The following is a 22,052-nucleotide window of genomic DNA, read 5'->3' on the forward strand; positions in this document are numbered from 1 at the left end:
AGAACGTAGATGACGACGAAACACTAATTGGAGTTGGAAGGCGATGATACAAATTATGTCCTTTCAGCACGACGGTACGACCCTTAGGTATGGAGACATGACAAGTCATGTGACCGCAGTGTATCAGGTCCGAGGCCCTTACCGCCGTGCTCAAGGCTCGTTCTGCCGTGCTCAAGGCTGGCGCCGTGGTGCTCAAGGAGTTCAAAGCGGTAAAACATTGTTAAGACCAAAAGTTTGAAAGAAAAGATTAATTACCGACACAGGAATATACCTTATTTCTTTTTTCCCCTCGAGTAAGCGAACACGAGATTAAACTATCTGTCCACTGATACAAAGAGATGTACTTTTCCGTCTGCTACGTCACGCACATTTCTATTTACATACGTGACTACCTATACGTACACAGCATGTGAGTAGGGAGGGTAAGATATATGGACCCCACCACTTCACCTCACATTCCTGTCGTTTTCTTGACCTTCCTGGCCCTAACTACAATGACCCCGAGTTCAGTTTGTTCCACTTGCTCACCACTCTGATGATGAGGACGCATTACCAGGCACTTATCACGTCCAGTTCCATTATTGCCCCCCTCGAGGTCAGGTGTCTCTCTGGACGTCAAAGTAGTGGTTCATGGTAAGGTAATCCTGGCTCAAGAAGAACTGAAGGACAGTGATCAGGTCCACCTTGATCCCCCCTCACCCCTGGCAGGGACAGTTCGAGAGGCCTCCCCTCATCTATCCAATGATTATTCACTTAACTCTGGCATTATCATCGTTGCATTCCTGTGGACCTTCTCCAGCAGCAGTTGTGTGTGTGTGTGTGTTTCCTACGGTGAGGACACCAGGATAATGATGCATGATGATGGAGATTGGATCGAACTCACGTCGGTTATTTTCTGAAGCATGACACTGTCTACTTACAGTACAGCACTTGACCTAAGTATGATACTGTCCACGTACAGTACAGCACTTGACCTAAGTATGACACTGTCCACGTACAGTACAGCACTTAACCTAAGTATGATACTGTCCACGTACAGTACAGCACTTGACCTAAGTATGACACTGTCCACGTACAGTACAGCACTTAACCTAAGTATGATACTGTCCACGTACAGTACAGCACTTAACCTAAGTATGATACTGTCCACGTACAGTACAGCACTTGACCTAAGTATGACACTGTCCACGTACAGTACAGCACTTGACTTAAGTATGACACTGTCCACGTACAGTACAGCACTTGACCTAAGTATGACACTGTCCACGTACAGTACAGCACCTGACTTTACTCTGACCCTGACCACAATACGGGTTTGCCTCTCTCCTGTTCCTCCTCGTGTGATGATCCCCGAGAGAAGGTCTACGCACGTCAACTCGAAGGTTCCCTTGACACGTTGATCCCAGTCATTTGTTCCACCAATGTGGCAGCTACAGTCTGGTGCCCATCATCCTCCAGTCTGCATTACTGTGCATTCTTCATCGTTGCATTATGTGTGTCATTCATCTTACCCGTTTCCCCAGGTCTCTTCTTCCCAGCACGGTGCACTCATCCCTTCGTTCACGTGAAGTACACAGGTTACAAACGGCAGTGGTCCCAATACGGAGCCCTGCGGAAGGCTGCTTGATTACCCACGCCCAGTTCGGTATCCGGGACACAAGCACGTTGAGTGTGTAATGTGGTCTTAGCATTGTCTTTCAACACATGACGAAGGTGCTAACGATGTTTCCGTTTGCGGATGTAGCTTGACGCTCATGGCGTTAATGGCACTGGCTTTTGATTGGCGTAAAGCACATAAAACCAAACAACCGACCAACGAACCAATTCGACGAGGCTTACCTGTTATGCACCCTCATTCCTCTCCTCGTTAGGAAGGTCTATTGAGGTAGTTCCTGTATGAGAACAGGCGTATATCACGACCTCTTCTTCCCTTTTTCTTGTGTGGGACAGTTTCAAAGGCTTTCAAGCAGGCCATTCACCTAACCCCATCTCTAAGATATCCCTTACCCCGGTGGCCACCGGAGAGTTCCATGCACCAAATCAACCCTTCAACCCAGTTCATCTTTCATTCACGTATTTAGAAACAGAATCATGCTCGACGAAGCGATAAGTCTCCTTCGAGAGAGTAAACATCATGAAGAAGGATCATGCGTAGGTACACCGCGAGAACATCAAGCAAGCAATCGACCTCTCCAGGCCGGTGTTATGCGAGGGTATACGATGACTTGCCTTACCGTCATGTAACCTGGCGGGACTCAAAGTGTGATGTTGGGAATGAAATAACTTTGTTCAGTACTGGCAGAGACCTGATGAGGTGGATTGTCTCTACCAAACATGTCGTGCCACATGTATAGAAAAATAACAAGTTAGATAAAATTGTGTGAACTACTGAAGTGCGATTTCACCTTCATGCTATCATCACCGACTAGTGTCATCATAGTATCTATCTGTCTATCTATGTATGTATGTATCTATCTATCTATCTATCTATCTATCTATCTATCTATATATATATATATATATATATATATATATATATATATATTTCTTTTTTTTTCATACTATTCGCCATTTCCCGCGATAGCGAGGTAGCGTTAAGAACAGAGGACTGGGCCTTTGAGGGAATACCCTCACCTGGCCCCCTTCTCTGTTCCTTCTTTTGGAAAATCAAAATAAATATATATATATATATATATATATATATATATATATATATATATATATATATATATATATATATATATATATATGGATAGGGGAGAAGGAATACTTCCCACGTATTCCCTGCGTGTCGTAGAAAGCGACTAAAAGGGGAGGGAGTGGGGGGCTGGAAATCCTCCCCTCTAATTTCTAATCTTCCAAAAGAAGGAACAGAGAAGGGGAACATGTGAAGATATTCCCTTAAAAGCTCAGTCCTCTGTTCTTAACGCTACCTCGCTATCGCGGGAAATGGCAAATAGTATGAAAAAACATTGGGCCATTTCTTTCGTCTGTTTTCTTGCGCTACCTCGCAAACGCGGGAGACAGCGGCAAAAAAAAAAAAAAAAAAAAAAAAAAATATATATATATATATATATATATATATATATATATATATATATATATATATATATATACAGCGACAAAGTATAAAAAAAAAATATATATATATAGAAAGAGCGAGAGAGAGAGAGAGAGAGAGAAAATACATGATCTACAAATACACTTCATAAGCGTCATAACATTCAGATCAAATATGCAAAACAAAGCCAGCGCTGGTAACTCTGCTTTACTACAATCTGGATGGGTGGGTTGGGCATGGCAACCTCCGTGGAATTTCCCGTGGGTCAGAGGTCACACTTAAGGTCAAAAAATGTGAACAACTGCCATTCACATTTACGTACAGCTCACCTGGTGATCTCTCTCTCTCTCTCTCTCTCTCTCTCTCTCTCTCTCTCTCTCTCTCTATATATATATATATATATATATATATATATATATATATATATATGTGTGTGTGTGTGTGTGTGTGTGTGTGTGTGTGGCCTTTGTTTTCTTTTCCTTGCGCTACCTCGCGCACATGCGGGGAGAGGGAGTTTTCATTTCTTGTGTGGCGGAGTGGCGACGGGAATGAATAAGGACAGACAGTATGAATTATGTACATGTGTATATATGTATATGTCTGTGTGTGTATATATATATATGTATACGTTGAGATGTATAGATATGTATATGTGCTGTGTGTGGACGTGTATGTATATACATGTGTATGTGGGTGGGTTGGGCCATTCTTTCGTCTGTCTCCTTGCGCTACCTCGCTAACACGGGAGACAGCGACAAAGTATAATAAATATAATAAATGTATATATATGTATACGTTGAAATGTACAGGTATGTATACGTGTGGGTGTGGACGTGTATGTATTCACATATGTATGTGGGTGGGTTGGGCCATTCTTTCGTCTGTTTCCCTTTGCTACCTCGCTAACGCGGGAGACAGCGACAATGTATAATAAATAAAAAATATATATATTGGATATTTCAGCTTTAAGCCTTCAGCCTCAAACTATAAGAACCGTCGAAAAATCTTCTTAACACTTTCTTCATACACTTAAGGGTAAAAAAGTGATCTTGAGTTAAATCATTATTGTTCATACATATATAAACTTATTGGAAAGGATCACAATTTTGCGCGTGATCAAGATATTCCTATGAGTCCACGGGGAAAATGAAACACGAAAAGTTCCCAAGTGCACTTTCGTGTAATAATCACATTATCAGGGGAGACGCAAGAGAGAAATATAACAGTCTCCCCCGATGATGTGATTATTACACGAAAGTGCACTTGGGAACTTTTCGTGTTTCATTTTCCCCGTGGACTCATAGGAATATAAACTTATGCGTGATAATAAGTCATACAAGTATGAAATATGTATATCTTTACCTAAAATATGTATGTGTACGTTTTAATCAAAATTAAACACGGGTGGACAGGGAACACCAGTGGCAGTAGGGGGGTTGAATCAACTTCAGAGTTCAGGCCCAAGGTAACTCACGCACTCGCACATCTTCAGCCTTGAAAATACAGTTATCTTTTGCGCTAAATAATGCCTCGATTCCATTAATAAAACAAGCGACATACAAAGTTAGCGGAAAATAATGAATAAATTTGGCGTAAGAAAAGTATGATAAAAAAAAACAGAGAACTAAAAAATGTAACCATGACGAACAAGGGTGGCTGAAATGGTAAAGACCCCCCTAACTTTTATGCCACAATCGTTTTCTCTCATAAAATACGATTTGAAATCATGATAAGTAAGGGTAACTATACGATCTCTGGTTATCGCATTTCTTTACAACTGTTTTTAAAGATTTACGTAAATTGACGTTAACCTAGGACGGGTCCTTGTCTTTTGAAGACCCTCTCCTCTTTGTCCTTATCTTAAATGTTACACACGAGACGATGTTCGACATGTATTCATCTGAAGAAAAATGTGATGCAAAATAAGTTGAAAAACTTTTCCTTCCTCATTTGTTTTAAACGTATCAGTTCAGGCTACTGGTATGTGTCGTCAAAAACAACAAAAGCAGACTGAAATGCCAAATGTCTTCCTCAGACTTTGATATCAATAGTTATCATTAATCATACACAAATGGACGCAGAATACACCACCTGGCCTATTTTCCAGTCTTCTACATAAATATGGACGCAATTTTTAATACATCTGATTCATTCAGGTTCAAGCTACGGTAAATACGAGGAATGGCTACACCTGACCACTAGATGCATCTCTACAATGCTTCTGACGGGCGCGACTGAAAGGAAGACGGTCTCTACAACTTAATTTCAGAAGTGAAATGCAAGTTGAAAGCGCAGCCACTTTTGCATACATTACCTATTTCTATGTACCTCTACGCCATGTGTGTTGTCAATGTCTGGGTTTCAAAGACAGTTCTGAAGAACGTAAGAAAAATATTCATAGGTTTGAAAAACCTGGTCTGTATGACACCGGTTTGTGCATGTTAACACTGGCCCTCTCAACAACAAACTATAATGTTCTCGAACGATTCAATGATGGGTTGATCATTATCCACAAGATAGTTTATAGATGAAGCACCACACGAGCACGACGCATGAAAGACGAGGACACGGGCGTGGGGAGAGAGACGATGAGTGTGAACTCCATTTACACTGTGGATTCGTAACGGTATCTCTATGATAATGGTGAGGAGTCTATTACATTATAATTCTAATCCAGTGGCACATATAAGCAGACACAATATGCGCATGTGTGTGTGTGTGTGTGTGTGTGTTTAGTTTATTTTCTATGTTCAGAAGTCGGCTGCTTGTTTCAATTTTAGCCTATCAACTACCAGGGCCATTAAGGCTCAGAGGCCGGTTGCTTGTTTCAGTTTTAGCCTATCAACTACCAGGGGTCATTAAGGACCTCAACGTAGGGCTAACATCCACCACCCGAAACATCTTTAACACAGTTATGGTGTTGAGTATAATTCTGAGGCCACGTACACTCTCACTATGCCTGTGGCTCATGTGAACTGAAGGAAAGTGTGAAGCAAAATCATGCATAACTTTGCCTGGCAACACTATCTATGGGACAGAGCGCCTGCTTTTAGCATTTTGTCTACGAAATTTCCCACAACACTGTTACGTTATGCGCTGACTGACTACGTAACTGACTGAGGATCATACTGCCCCATGTATACTGCGATATTAGGAAAGGCCAGCCTAAGACTGGGTAATTTCCCTGTAGCTTCCGGAGATAGGAGCATTTTATTCTTGCAGACTTGGATCAAAATTTGGTGCTAATGTTGGTGGCAGCGGAGTCGCTATTATTAGCAGTTTTAAGTAAGGAGAGAGAGAGAGAGAGCAGGTAGCCGTGGCAGGTGTCTGCAATGTACGTCTGGATGGACTGCTGGTTCTATGTCATGAGTTATGGAGGTTGAACCAAATAATTGATATGGCTGATACCACTAACGTATCTTGTGCACATAGGTGTAAAAGTCTGGCGACGCCAATACAATTTCTTTTTAGTATGGCGACGCCAATACAATTTTTTTTTAGACTTACTTTAACGTTTCATTTTATATTCCTAAAGCTGTTAAGATTATAATGATGAAGAATGTTGAACTTAATATAAAATTAGAAGACAGTGTTATTCTAATCTCAGCCCAATTGCTATTCCTGTACTGGGACATATGCATTAGTTTAACTATAAAGTATAATGCTGATGGTTTGTTTAAAATTTGAATATGTTAATGACGTTACACATTCCTTGTATTTTTTCCCCAGTTGTGCATGATGAAGCACACGGACATAAACACGCAATACTCGGCAAGCTGATGCATAACATGTTTACTGTGTGGTAGTTGGCAACTCGAGGGTGGGCCGTTTTGATAACTGTTTCTTTCCTTACACCTCGCAGCTTTGGAACTCTCTACCCTCTCATGTCTTTCCCAATAACTATGACCTGGCACATTACAAAAGACAGGTTTTCTTTTACTCCCATGAAATATGAAAATACTTTTCCTTGTCTCTTCTCCCCCCCCCCCTTTTTCTCTTACGTCTTTACATTTCAATCTGGGCTCAGCCTTGATGTGGGCAAGGTTCTGACGCCCTCAGCCACAGCCTATTTTAGCAATGAAATCGGAAATCCGGCCTGGTCCACGAACGACTACGGCTGGACGAATTCTCACGGCAGCGTTTCCCCACGGCTCCACACTAACAGGAAGCACCAGACGTGCGCACTTCAGCTACAACGCCTCCAAAATCTTGGCAAATCTCGAAGGTGACGTGTTAAGCCACTACTGTTCCCTTCCTCCCACACGTTAAAGTTAGCCGAAGCTCAGCTCGGCCTGGTATGGGAAACACTTCTCGATATCAAAAGAATATGTGAAAATCTCGTCTCACTTTCCCAAGTGGCTAAATACGCCACGATTTTCTCACAACATGAATATTTTTCTGGTGCGCTCCACCGCTGGCAGATACCAGCCAGTACACAGAGAAGGTCATGTGTTCATTATGTCGATCACCGAGGGGTTTAACGGGTCAGTAGTTCATCGCTTTCCTTGAATTCTTAAAACCAACAAAAAAAAATCTGTTTAATTTACAAATAATCAAAACTTGAATTCTTCCAAATATCCTTAATTTAAAAAAACAAAACTAAAAATTTATTGAAAATTTAAATAATTTGGGAAAAATTTAACAAAACCTTTGAATTTTACAACCCTACTCTCTTGAATCTTACCAACACTCCTCTGCAATACAACAAATATTTTTGAAATTTCAACCCTTGGAATTTTAAAATTCCCTTGTTTCAACAAACATACCCTTTAATATACAACAACTCCTTGAAACTACCAACAAACCCCTTAACCACCAACTTTATCCCTTGAATCTTACCAACATCTCCTTGAATCTTTCCAACATACTCCCTTGAATTTACCAACATACTCCTCGAATCTTAACAACATACTCCTTGAATTACCAACATACTCCCTTGAATCTTACCCAAAAACTCCCTTGAATCTTACCCCCATACTCCCTCTGAATCTTACAACATACCCTTGAATCTTAACAACATACTCCCTTGAATCTTAACAACATACTCCTGAATCTTACCAAAATACTCCTTGAATCTTACCCAAAATACTCCCTTGAATCTTACCAACATACCCTTGAATTTTTACAACATACTCCCTTGAATCTTACCAAATACTCCCTAATCTTACCAACATACTCCTTGAATCTTACCAACATACTCCTTGAATCTTACAACATACTCCCTTGAATCTTTCCAACATACTCCCCCAATCTTATCAACATACTCCATTGAAAACTTAACAACATACTCATGAATCTTAACAACAAATTTTCCTTGAATTTTAACAACATACTCCTTGAATCTTACCAACATACTCCTTGAAACTTAACAAATACTCCCTTGAATTCTTACAACATACCCCCTTGAATCTTCGCAACATACTCCCTTGAATCTTAACAACATACTCCCTTGAATCTTACTAACATACTCCCTTGAATCTTACCAACATACTCCCTCGAATCTTACCAACATACTCCCTTGAATCTTACCAACATACTCCCTTGAATCTTACTAACATACTCCCTTGAATCTTACCAACATACTCCCTTGAATCTTAACAACATACTCCCTTGAATCTTAACAACATACTCCCTTGAATCTTACCACCATACTCCCTTGAATCTTAACAACATACTCCCTTGAATCTTAACAACATACTTCCTTGAATCTTACCAACATACTCCCTTGAATCTTACCAACATACTCCTTGAATCTTAACAAAATACTGCCTTGAATCTTAACAACATACTCCCTTGAATCTTAACATACACCCTTGAATCTTAACAACATACTCCCTTGAATCTTAACAACATACTCCCTTGAATCTTCGCAACATACTCCCTTGAATCTTATAACATACTCCCTTGAATCTTAACAACATACTCCCCTGAATCTTACCAACATACTCCCTTGAATCTTCACAATATACTCCCTTGAATCTTAACAGCATACTCCCTTGAATCTTAACATACTCCTTTGAATCTTACCAACATACTCCCTTGAATCTTAACAACATACTCCCTTGAATCTTCACAACATACTCCCTTGAATCTTAACAACATACTCCAATGAATCTTATCAAATCAGATCCAACTTCATGTAATGCTTTCAATTTCCGCTGAACACCAACTGTCTCGTAACAAACCTCAGGTTAAACTGTTGGTTTAAGTCATGTTATCACAGTGGGCATAACTGTTGCTGCAATACATCGGTATATCATCTAACAGTCATTCCTTCACCACTCTATATTGATAGTTTAGTACTGAGTGTACAGTCAGTCGTCCCAGACATACCAGTTATAATATATTCAGGTGTCTGATAGTGTAGGCACGCGCTGGGTGTACGTCTGGCAGCGGGTTAAAGTAAGGAGGTACGACACTATGCGTGGAGTAGACGAGACGAGGAACTCTACGAAGAAAAGGTAAGTTTAGCGTAAATTTGTCACGACAGAACCTTGGCGAGGGTTCCCAGGGGTATACCGTTATTGGCCTGGGTCGTGTGTGTGTGTGTGTGTGTGTGTGTGCCCAGCGTGCCATTACTGGCACAGGAGATCCCGTGTGTGACAGGGTAGCGTATGGCCTCCTTTTACGTGGATGTTGTGTTGTTGCGATGTCCGTGGTGGAGTTATATGTCCCTCCTCACAGAGACGAATGGAATGTCTCCACGTCATTTTTCGTCATCAAATGTACGTTAATATAAGCACTTTCATAGCAAAATACATCCCGTGCTCAGAACCGGTGTATTAATTTTTTTTTTTTCCCCCACGGTAGCCAGAGGGAACACGAAACACGAAGATCCAAGCGCTTTCGTGATTGAGCCACATCTCCAGGGATCCAGAGATCGTGTACCCTTGAGGATGTGATTCATCACGAACGTGCGCTTGGGTCTTGGCGTTTCACTATCTCGAGAGCAAAGGGGGGAGGGGGGGGGAAATCCCCCCCCTCCTGTTTTTTAAAACTTCTGCAAAAGGAGAAGGGGGGCCAATGGGATTCCCCCCCCCCCCCCCCCCCCCTCTGAGGCCATCTTTTTTCTTGACGCTACCCGTGAACGGGATATGGCGAATTGTTTAAAAAAAAAAAACATTACATGTCTACATGGTAGAGGAAAAAGATGGGGGGTTAAACTTCCTGAAGGTAGGGGCCCGTGGGCACGTCCAGGTCTATATCGCGGTCCGAACTCTGCCCCCTCCTCATTTTGTGGAAAAAAAAAAAAAGAAAGATAAGAATATAATACATTCAAATCCCATTGTTTTTGACATAAATTTACGGTAAATGAAAATAAAAAAAAATGTATATTTCACATTTCATTATAAAAATACCAATCTTCTGAGAGAAAAATACATATATTTTAGTTAGAATGTGTGGCTTGCAAAGTACTAGAGCATATGTAGTATTTCCCTTTGTTCATCATGAAAACCCTATATCTCATTGTTTCCCCTAATCGTGAGGAAACTTTATACAAACTTTTCTCAAGAAAACTTCTAAAACCCTTCCCCAAAAAGGGCCCGTACCCCTGACCCTTTCTGGCCACGGGAAGCTCCCCGGGGCGTCAAAATGATCCAGCACTGCCTGCAGCTTGGGGCTGGGTGGGGGCCCGGGTTTCAATCTCTCCTTAAACCCAGATTTACTCCCCGATTAGCAGCCCCGGTGACCAGTAAGTCCCCGGTACAGTGTTTTGGGGGACACAGATAAAGGATGTTGATAACATGCACAAGAAGGGGAAGACTGAGGTCAAGGGAGAGTGCCGGTGTGTGTAATATATAAAAAATTATTATATATATTATAGCAAGAGAGAAATATAACAGTCTCCCCCGATGATGTGATTATTACACGAAAGTGCACTTGGGAACTTTTCGTGTTTCATTTTCCCCGTGGACTCATAGGAATATAAACTTATGCGTGATAATAAGTCATACAAGTATGAAATATGTATATCTTTACCTAAAATATATATGTGTACGTTTTAATCAAAATTAAACACGGGTGGACAGGGAACACCAGTGGCAGTAGGGGGGTTGAATCAACATCAGAGTTCAGGCCCAAGGTAACTCACGCACTCGCACATCTTCAGCCTTGAAAATACAGTTATCTTTTGCGCTAAATAATGCCTCGATTCCATTAATAAAACAAGCGACATACAAAGTTAGCGGAAAATAATGAATAAATTTGGCGTAAGAAAAGTATGATAAAAAAAAAAAACAGAGAACTAAAAAATGTAACCATGACGAACAAGGGTGACTGAAATGGTAAAGACCCCCCTAACTTTTATGCCACAATCGTTTTCTCTCATAAAATACGATTTGAAATCATGATAAGTAAGGGTAACTATACGATCTCTGGTTATCGCATTTCTTTACAACTGTTTTTAAAGATTTACGTAAATTGACGTTAACCTAGGACGGGTCCTTGTCTTTTGAAGACCCTCTCCTCTTTGTCCTTATCTTAAATGTTACACACGAGACGATGTTCGACATGTATTCATCTGAAGAAAAATGTGATGCAAAATAAGTTGAAAAACTTTTCCTTCCTCATTTGTTTTAAACGTATCAGTTCAGGCTACAGGTATGTGTCGTCAAAAACAACAAAAGCAGACTGAAATGCCAAATGTCTTCCTCAGACTTTGATATCAATAGTTATCATTAATCATACACAAATGGACGCAGAATACACCACCTGGCCTATTTTCCAGTCTTCTACATAAATATGGACGCAATTTTTAATACATCTGATTCATTCAGGTTCAAGCTACGGTAAATACGAGGAATGGCTACACCTGACCACTAGATGCATCTCTACAATGCTTCTGACGGGCGCGACTGAAAGGAAGACGGTCTCTACAACTTAATTTCACATGTGAAATGCAAGTTGAAAGCACAGCCACTTTTGCATACATTACCTATTTCTATGTACCTCTACGCCATGTGTGTTGTCAATGTCTGGGCTTCAAAGACAGTTCTGAAGAACGTAAGAAAAATATTCATAGGTTTGAAAAACCTGGTCTGTATGACACCGGTTTGTGCATGTTAACACTGGCCTTCTCAACAACAAACTATAATGTTCTCGAACGATTCAGTGATGGGTTGATAATTTTCCACAAGATAGTTTATAGATGAAGCACCACACGAGCACGACGCATGAAAGACGAGGACACGGGCGTGGGGAGAGAGACGATGAGTGTGAACTCCATTTGCACTGTGGATTCGTAACGGTATCTCTATGATAATGGTGAGGAGTCTATTAGATTATAATTCTAATCCAGTGGCACATATAAGCAGACACAATATGCGCATGTGTGTGTGTGTGTGTGTGTGTGTGTGTGTGTAGTTTATTTTCTATGTTCAGAAGTCGGCTGCTTGTTTCAATTTTAGCCTATCAACTACCAGGGCCATTAAGGCTCAGAGGCCGGTTGCTTGTTTCAGTTTTAGCCTATCAACTACCAGGGGTCATTAAGGCCCTCAACGTAGGGCTAACATCCACCACCCGAAACATCTTTAACACAGTTATGATGTTGAGTATAATTCTGAGGCCACGTACACTCTCACTATGCCTGTGGCTCATGTGAACTGAAGGAAAGTGTGAAGCAAAATCATGCATAACTTTGCCTGGTAACACTACTATGTTCTAAACACAAGGGAACAGATCTATGGGACAGAGCGCCTGCTTTTAGCATTTTGTCTACGAAATTTCCCACAACATTGTTACGTTATGCGCTGACTGACTACGTAACTGACTGAGGATCATACTGCCCCATGTATACTGCGATATTAGGAAAGGCCAGCCTAAGACTGGGTAATTTCCCTGTAGCTTCCGGAGATAGGAGCATTTCATTCTTGGAGACTTGGATCAAAATTTGGTGCTAATGTTGGTGGCAGCGGAGTCGCTATTATTAGCAGCTTTAAGTAAGGAGAGAGAGAGAGAGCAGGTAGCCGTGGCAGCTGTCTGCAATGTACGTCTGGATGGACTGCTGGTTCTATGTCATGAGTTATGGAGGCTGAACCAAATAATTGATATGGCTGATACCACTAACGTATCTTGTGCACATAGGTGTAAAAGTCTGGCGACGCCAATACAATTTTTTTTTTTTAGTCTGGCGACGCCAATACAATTTTTTTTTAGACTTACTTTAACGTTTCATTTTATATTCCTAAAGCTGTTAAGATTATAATGATGAAGAATGTTGAACTTAATATAAAATTAGAAGACAGTGTTATTCTAATCTCAGCCCAATTGCTATTCCTGTACTGGGACATATGCATTAGTTTAACTATAAAGTATAATGCTGTTGGTTTGTTTAAAATTTGAATATGTTAATGACGTTACACATTCCTTGTATTTTTTCCCCAGTTGTGCATGATGAAGCACACGGACATAAACATGCAATACTCGGCAAGCTGATGCATAACATGTTTACTGTGTGGTAGTTGGCAACTCGAGGGTGGGCCGTTTTGATAACTGTTTCTTTCCTTACACCTCGCAGCTTTGGAACTCTCTACCCTCTCATGTCTTTCCCAATAACTATGACCTGGCACATTACAAAAGACAGGTTTTCTTTTACTCCCATGAAATATGAAAATACTTTTCCTTGTCTCTTCTCCCCCCCCCCCCCCCTTTTCTGTAACGTCTTTATATTTCAATCTGGGCCTCAGCCTTGATGTGGGCAAGGTTCTGACGCCCTCAGCCACAGCCTATTTTAGTAATCAAATCGGAAATCCGGCCTGGTCCACGAACGACTGCAGCTGGACGAATTCTCACGGCAGCGTTTCCCCCGGCTCCACACTAACAGGAAGCACCAGACGTGCGCACTCCAGCTACAACGCCTCCAAAATCTTGGCAAATCTCGAAGGTGACGTGTTAAGCCACTACTGTTCCCTTCCTCCCACACGTTAAAGTTAGCCGAAGCTCAGCTCGGCCTGGTATGGGAAACACTTCTCGATATCAAAAGAATATGTGAAAATCTCGTCTCACTTTCCCAAGTGGCTACATACGCCACGATTTTCTCACAACGTTACAGTCGAAAAATGAATATTTTTCTGGTGCGCTCCACCGCTGGCAGATACCAGCCAGTACACAGAGAAGGTCATGTGTTCATTATGTCGATCACGAGGGGTTAACGGGTCAGTAGTTCATCAGCTTTCAACGTTGATATTGCAAGTAAAACCAAACAAACGAAAAAAAAAAAGTCAGTAGTTTTAATGTTGATGTACAGAGTAATAACAAAAACTTGAACTATTCTGTGCTTTTCACATCCCAGTCCAATAATAATAAAAACAACAACAACAATAACAATAATAACAATGATAATAATAATAATAATAATAATAATAATGATAATAATAATAATAATAATAATAATAATAATAATAAAAATAACTATAATAATAATAATGATAATAACAATAATAATAATAATAATAATAATAATAATAATAATAATAATAATAATAACAACAATAAAAAACCTTTGTATAATTTTCAAACCACTATCACTATGTACTGTACGTTTAATTTGCATTCACTTAGCGACGGGCCTCATGGGCCACATACACACAGGGAAGCGTATGTTGGTTTAGAATTATCTTGAACACCTGAAGAATGTGTTAAAGATTTCCCGGTTGTTGCATGCGAATTACAATGACGACCGTAATGACCCTGGCAGTTCACAGTCCTACAGCCACAACCTAACCAACAGAAGGCCCGGCTAAGCCACGCCAAGTCTTTGCATTCTCCCTTGAATCTTACCAACATACTCCCTTGAATCTTACCAACATACTCCCTTGAATATTACCAACATACTCCCTCGAATCTTATCAACATACTCCATTGAATCTTACCAACATACTCCCTTGAATCTTACCAACATACTCCCTTGAATCTTACCAACATACTCCCTCGAATCTTATCAACATACTCCATTGAATCTTACCAACATACTCCCTTGAATCTTACCAACATACTCCCTTGAATCTTACCAACATACTCCCTCGAATCTTATCAACATACTCCATTGAATCTTACCAACATACTCCCTTGAATCTTACCAACATACTCCCTTGAATCTTACCAACATACTCCCTCGAATCTTATCAACATACTCCATTGAATCTTACCAACATACTCCCTTGAATCTTACCAACATACTCCCTTGAATCTTACCAACATACTCCCTCGAATCTTATCAACATACTCCATTGAATCTTACCAACATACTCCATTGAATCTTAACAACACATTTCTTTGAATATTTCCAACATACTCCCTTGAATCTTACCAACATACTCCCTTGAATCTTACTAACATACTCCCTTGAATCTTACCAACATACTCCCTTGAATCTTAACAACATACTCCCTTGAATCTTAACAACATACTCCCTTGAATCTTACTAACATACTCCCTTGAATCTTACCAACATACTCCCTCGAATCTTACCAACATACTCCCTTGAATCTTACATACTCCTTGAATCTTACTAACATACTCCCTTGAATCTTACCAACATACTCCCTTGAATCTTACCAACATACTCCCTTGAATCTTACCAACATACTCCCTTGAATCTTACTAACATACTCCCTTGAATCTTACCAACATACTCCCTTGAATCTTAACAACATACTCCCTTGAATCTTAACAACATACTCCCTTGAATCTTACCACCATACTCCCTTGAATCTTAACAACATACTCCCTTGAATCTTAACAACATACTTCCTTGAATCTTACCAACATACTCCCTTGAATCTTACCAACATACTCCTTGAATCTTAACAAAATACTGCCTTGAATCTTAACAACATACTCCCTTGAATCTTAACATACACCCTTGAATCTTAACAACATACTCCCTTGAATCTTAACAACATACTCCCTTGAATCTTCGCAACATACTCCCATGAATCTTATCAACATACTCCCTTGAATCTTAACAACATACTCCCTTGAATCTTAACAACATACCCCCTTGAATCTTCGCAACATACTCCCTTGAATCTTAATAACATACTCCCTTGAATCGTAACATACTCCCTTGAATCTTAACAACATACTCCCTTGAATCTTAACAACATACTCCCTTGAATCTTCACAACATACTCCCTTGAATCTTAACAACATACTCCAATGAATCTTATCAAATCAGATCCAACTTCATGTAATGCTTTCAATTTCCGCTGAACACCAACTGTCTCGTAACAAACCTCAGGTTAAACTGTTGGTTTAAGTCATGTTATCATAGTGGGCATAACTGTTGCTGTAATACATCGGTATATCATCTAACAGTCATTCCTTCACCACTCTATATTGATAGTTTAGTACTGAGTGTACAGTCAGTCGTCCCAGACATACCAGTTATAATATATTCAGGTGTCTGATAGTGCACGGACGCGCTGGGTGTACGTCTGGCAGCGGGTTAAAGTAAGGAGGTACGACACTATGCGTGGAGTAGACGAGACGAGGAACTCTACGAAGAAAAGGTAAGTTTAGCGTAGATTGTCACGACAGAACCTTGGCGAGGGTTTCCAGGGGTATACCGTTATTGGCCTGGGTCGTGTGTGTGTGTGTGTGTGTGTGCCCAGCGTGCCATTACTGGCACAGGAGATCCCGTGTGTGACAGGGTAGCGTATGGCCTCCTTTAACGTGGATGTTGTGTTGTTGCGATGTCCGCGTTGGAGATATGTCCCTCCTCACAGAGACGAATGGAATGTCTCCACGTCATTTTTCGTCATCAAATGTACGTTAATATAAGCACTTTCATAGCAAAATACATCCCGTGCTCAGAACCGGGGTATTAATTTTTTTCCCACGGTAGCCAGAGGGAACACGAAACACGAAGATCCAAGCGCTTTCGTGATTGAGCCACATCTCCAGGGATCCAGAGATCGTGTACCCTTGAGGATGTGATTCATCACGAACGTGCGCTTGGGTCTCGGCGTTTCACTATCTCGAGAGCAAGGGGGGGAGGGGGGGATGGAAATCCTCCCCCTCCTGTTGTTTAACTTCTGCAAAGAAGGAGCAGAGGGGCCAAGTGAGGATTCCCCCCCCCCCCCCCCCTCTGAGGCTCAGTCATCTGTTCTTGACGCTACCTCGCTGAAGCGGGATATGGCGAATATGTATTAAAAAAAAATAACATTACATGTCTACATGGTAGAGGAGATAAGATGGCGGAGTGAACTTACCTGAAGGTAGGGGTCTGTGGGCACGTCCAGGTCTATATCAGTCGTGTCCGAACTCTGCCGCCTCCTCATTTTGCTGGAAAGATAAAAAAAGAAAGATAAGAATATGAATACATTCAAATGCCATCTGTTATTGACATGAATTACGGTGAATGATAATAAAAAAAAATGTATATTTCATCAGTTCATTATAAAATATACCAGATCGTTCTGAGAGAAAAATACATATACTTTAGTTATGAATGTGTGGCTTGCAAAGTACGTAGAGCATATGTATGTATCTTCCCTTTGTTCATTCACTGATAACCTATATCTCATTGCTCTCCATAATCGTGAGGAAACATTATACAAACTTTTCATCAAGTAACTTTCTAAAACACCTTCCCTCAAAGGCCTGTACACCCTGAGCCTTGCTGGCCACGGCAAGCTACCGGGTCAGTCAAGTGATCCAGCACTGCCTGCAGCTTGGGTCTGGCATGGGTCCCCGGGTTTCAATCTCTCCTTAAGCCTAGATTTACTACCCTGATTAGCAGCCCCGGTGACCAGTAACGTCTGGGTACAGTGTTGGAGGACACAGATAAAGGATGTTGATAAGGCACTGCACAAGAAGGCGAGAGACTGTAGGTCAGAGGAGAGAGTGCCGTGTGTGTGTATATATATATATATATATATATATATATATATATATATATATATATATATATATATATATATATATATTTATATATATATATACGTATATTCCTATGACTCCACGGGGAAAATGAAACACGAAAAGTTCCCAAGTGCACTTTCGTGTAATAATCACATCATCAAGGAACATCTTGATCACGCGCAAAATTGTGATCCTTTCCAATACACACACACACACACACACACATGAGCACAGTAACCACAGTTTATACCTGCAAACAATGAAGGTTATCGTTAGCAGACCACCCCTCCATCAAACTTCCGAGGGAGCAGCACAGGTCATACTTGTAGGTGCACGAGAGCCAGCCACTGCCTACGCAGGAGACATCTCCAATCTCGCCAGCACCATCACAAATACGGACAATTTACCGTAAGTATATACTGCCACTGCAGACACACCGTCACGCCGGGCGAACCTCACACTCCAGTCGTACTTGTTCATCTGTCTTAACTGCTTCTGTCGGCTTGATTTGGGCCGGTGCTACGAGCGATACCCTCTGTCTGGGCTGTTGTCAGGGGCGGTGACAGGAAGGCTCCGGACTGAAGCTAACTGGTGTGTGTGTGGGGGCGGACCAGCCCACAACCACCTGACCCAGGTGACAAGGACAACTGTAAAAGCATCAGCTCCAGGAAAGACGGGAGTGTATCCAGTTGGTTGATGGCTCAGAAGGAGGTGGTGGTGGTGGTGGTGAAGGACACTACACCCACGCACTCACAGAGACTCACACACTCGGAGACGCAAGCAAGAAGAGGAGCAGAAGCTAACACACACACACACACACACACACACACACACGCTGGGGAGTGTGTCTGTGAATTCGCATAGAAGTAAAGACATGGTACATACATACACAAGGTTAAGAGACGGGGCAACGCGAGTGGAAATCTCTCTCTCTCTCTCTCTCTCTCTCTCTCTCTCTCTCTCTCTCTCTCTCTCTCTCTCTCTCTCTCTCCCCGTAACACACAGACAGCAATAACAAATCGGCTGGGACAATTCGCGTAGGTAACAACACAGCTGCCCGTTACCTTCGCCTGGAGCCGTGTCACCTGACACCAGGCGGCCGCAACACTACGATGAAGACTGAGGAATGGTGACTCCAGGACTGGCCTACTCGAAGTCTACTTCCTCACATCCACAAACAGACCTTATGCTTTCCCGTCCGGCCTCGTATGACAGTTGTGCCGAGCTGCGAGATGCGGGTGCACCATCACTCGAAACATGACTTGGAACTTTGTCTTTTTTTTTCTGTAATTGATTCATTTCCTTAATGGTCGACCTCGGTATGGGTACCAGTGGCCCAGCCAGGATCATTACCATCTCGGTAAAAAAGTAAATACCTAAGTGACCCTTAAAGGTGAAGGCCACTTGCCTCAGAGACACAGACAGACACACACATGGACCAGGGTAGTCCAGACGACGCACCCACCACACACTAGCCAGGCAACACCAGTACACTCAGCCGTTGCAAGCAATGATGCGAAGGAGGAAGTTCAACTTAGCGACCAATGACGAACCTGGAAAGTCTGCTGATGATACACTCTGTCGTTTTCATGAGTTTCCCCTCCTTTGTTTATATGTGATATCAACGAGAAGAACAACTGAAAATTTATATTCTTTTTCTTTCTTTGCCTTCAAGTAACGTGACCAGAGTGCCCATGCCGGCCCTACAGCCCACTCAGGCCCCATACAGCCACACCTGCTCATGGTACGGTGGGCCGCCTCACCAGACAAGCAATGGTAAACACGTTACGTTTCTGTTCGTTCAAGCATCGAACCCGGACCCTGAGTCGTGACATCCCCGGGTACAGTGTGACTGGTTCACGGGGCCAGCACGTGGTCCGCTGGTTGGGTCTGGCACGGACTGTCGATAATGATACTTGACCTGACCTGCTCTGATTGGGTAGAGACACTTGTACCACACGTGGTGCGATTGGTCATACGACACTAGCACGTACATTCATTTGAGTACAGAGTACTAGCACGTGATTCTAGTGGTTACAAGTTGCCAGTAACAACTCTTCTCACTTGCTCAGACAACATGAATCATAGCCAGACGTACAGTACTACTCATGCAAACATATATTTCGATAATGCCAGTATGTGGTGTAACGCGTTACACAACTACGTGCTGTCACAGCCTACACAACAGAACCACGTTACGAGGCATCAACACATGCTCTGTCTGGTTGTGGGCACGTGGTATGACCCGTTCCAGCACGTGGACAGATGGTACTGGCATGTGGAGATGGTACCACCACGAGGTCATATGGTACCGTCACGTGGACAACAACACCTGCACGTGGCGGCAGATGGCACCAGCACGTGGCGGCAGATGGCACCAGCACGTGGGTTGATGGCACCAGCACTTCGTCAGCACGACCAGAAGGTGTTCTTCCTTCCGACACATGGCAACATGTCCTCACGTTCACGGTAAACGTTTCCAGATCAAACCGACCGAGTCTCTCACCCGTGCTCCGCGAACCATGATCACATCCCATAGTTTGTGTGTGCAGACCAACCACACGAGGCATGACCGTTATGTCGTTTGTACCTTTTCCTCGAACAGCTCAGCTCTGGAGTCCTCTTCCTCCTTGCCCCCTTCTTCCCATAACCTTCTCTGGCTTTTATGAGCCAGGTGCTGGAACACCTGCAGTGCCCTTGATCAAGCCCTACGATCTTCTACTGCTTCTCCTGCTACACAGGGCTGCCATGCTTGGGGCATACATCGCCCGGGCCATGTCCGTCACTATATATACATAAAGTAATGCTCTTTTTCTCGTCTTTGTATGATGCTGGGACAGACGTTGACAGACCCAAGACACTGTGTGGCCTTGACAGACTTGCAATATATGGGAGACACCCGCCTCGTATACGAGTGTACTGCTGTTATGTCAACACCCCCCGGTCAACCGTTGTTTACAACAGGCTTCACACTACCGTTAGTCCCTGTTGCTTATAACACCGTCGTGGTAATACCTGTCCACATTAGTGCAGAGTCATATAGTTAGCTGTGCAGGGGGGGGGGTGAGTCGGAGAAAAACACACACACACACACACACACACACACACACAAACACCAGGGGTGGGAGCCAGCCAGAGCCCTCCTGGCTGGCCTTGGCGATGGGAATCCGTTACAGCGGCAGCAAAGGGCACAGGTGGGCCCGCCAGCACTCTCCCCTTGACCTACACCACACACACACACACACACACGCGCGCGCGCTCGCCTGCCTCCATTTCCTCCAGCCATATATAACAACACACACACACACTTACCTCTACGGGGCCGCTCTCCTCCCCGAGTGTCGCCATCGTAGTACAGTTTCACAACCCACAAGGGCTTTGCCCATGACGCCCCGAGTCAGAGAGAGAGAGAGAGAGAGAGAGAGAGAGAGAGAGAGAGAGAGAGAGGGGGGGGGGGGGAGAGGGGGTAATTTCCCAGACCTAGAGGAGGTAGGAGCTGGGGGGGTATAAGCTGGGGGTACAACCTCGTCCCGGATTCATACCAAGTCTGGCGCTGCCGTGTGGGGCAGCGCCAGTTACCACGAACCATTTCAAGTAGAATACCCGCCGGGAGTCGAACACACCCCACTTCCCTCCCTCCCTATGGCAAGTAATCGTCCACACTCCCCCAACAGACTCGTGCACCCACGCATCACCCCAGTCGCTCCCTCCACTACATGAGAACAACAGTTAATTCCCAACGGCCAGGGACCTGTTGATAACAGACACACACACACACACACACACACACACACACACAGGCCATACACAATGATTACACAATGATTACTCTCCGAGAACATAATGAGGCGGTCATTTTACTCAAAAAGGAGACACGAATGCGTTGTGAGTAACTCAAAACATCCGTAGCCCATCCTATTCTCTGAGAGTTCACCGGGAAGAGACTTACTTTCTCAATAATGGCGAATATGATACAGTGGTGTGTCCACTGGAGTTAATCATCAATCCAGTGAGGCAGTGGTTGAAGGCAGTGAGCAAAGACGACCACTTACGACTCTTGTCATGACACTGGCACGACGGACGGTGACACTATCCAGTGCCACCGCCTGGTGCCACAGTCTAGCGT

The 22,052-nt window shown here is 42.8% G+C and overlaps 1 protein-coding gene across 11 annotated transcripts in view; it reads right to left on the reverse strand.

Annotated features, from left to right (window-relative positions):
• The window catches only part of LOC139749220 (uncharacterized), a 489,778-nt gene that overhangs the window by 36,274 nt on the left and 431,452 nt on the right, over positions 1–22,052 (reverse strand). For all 11 annotated transcript variants that reach the window (XM_071662967.1, XM_071662950.1, XM_071662959.1 and 8 more), the window contains one exon: positions 17,275–17,347. In XM_071662967.1, coding sequence (XP_071519068.1) covers positions 17,275–17,347 — 73 coding nt within the window. The remainder of the gene's footprint in view (positions 1–17,274; positions 17,348–22,052) is intronic.

Source organism: Panulirus ornatus, chromosome 1 (genome assembly GCF_036320965.1).
Source record: "Panulirus ornatus isolate Po-2019 chromosome 1, ASM3632096v1, whole genome shotgun sequence".
Taxonomy (NCBI): Eukaryota; Metazoa; Arthropoda; class Malacostraca; order Decapoda; family Palinuridae; genus Panulirus; species Panulirus ornatus.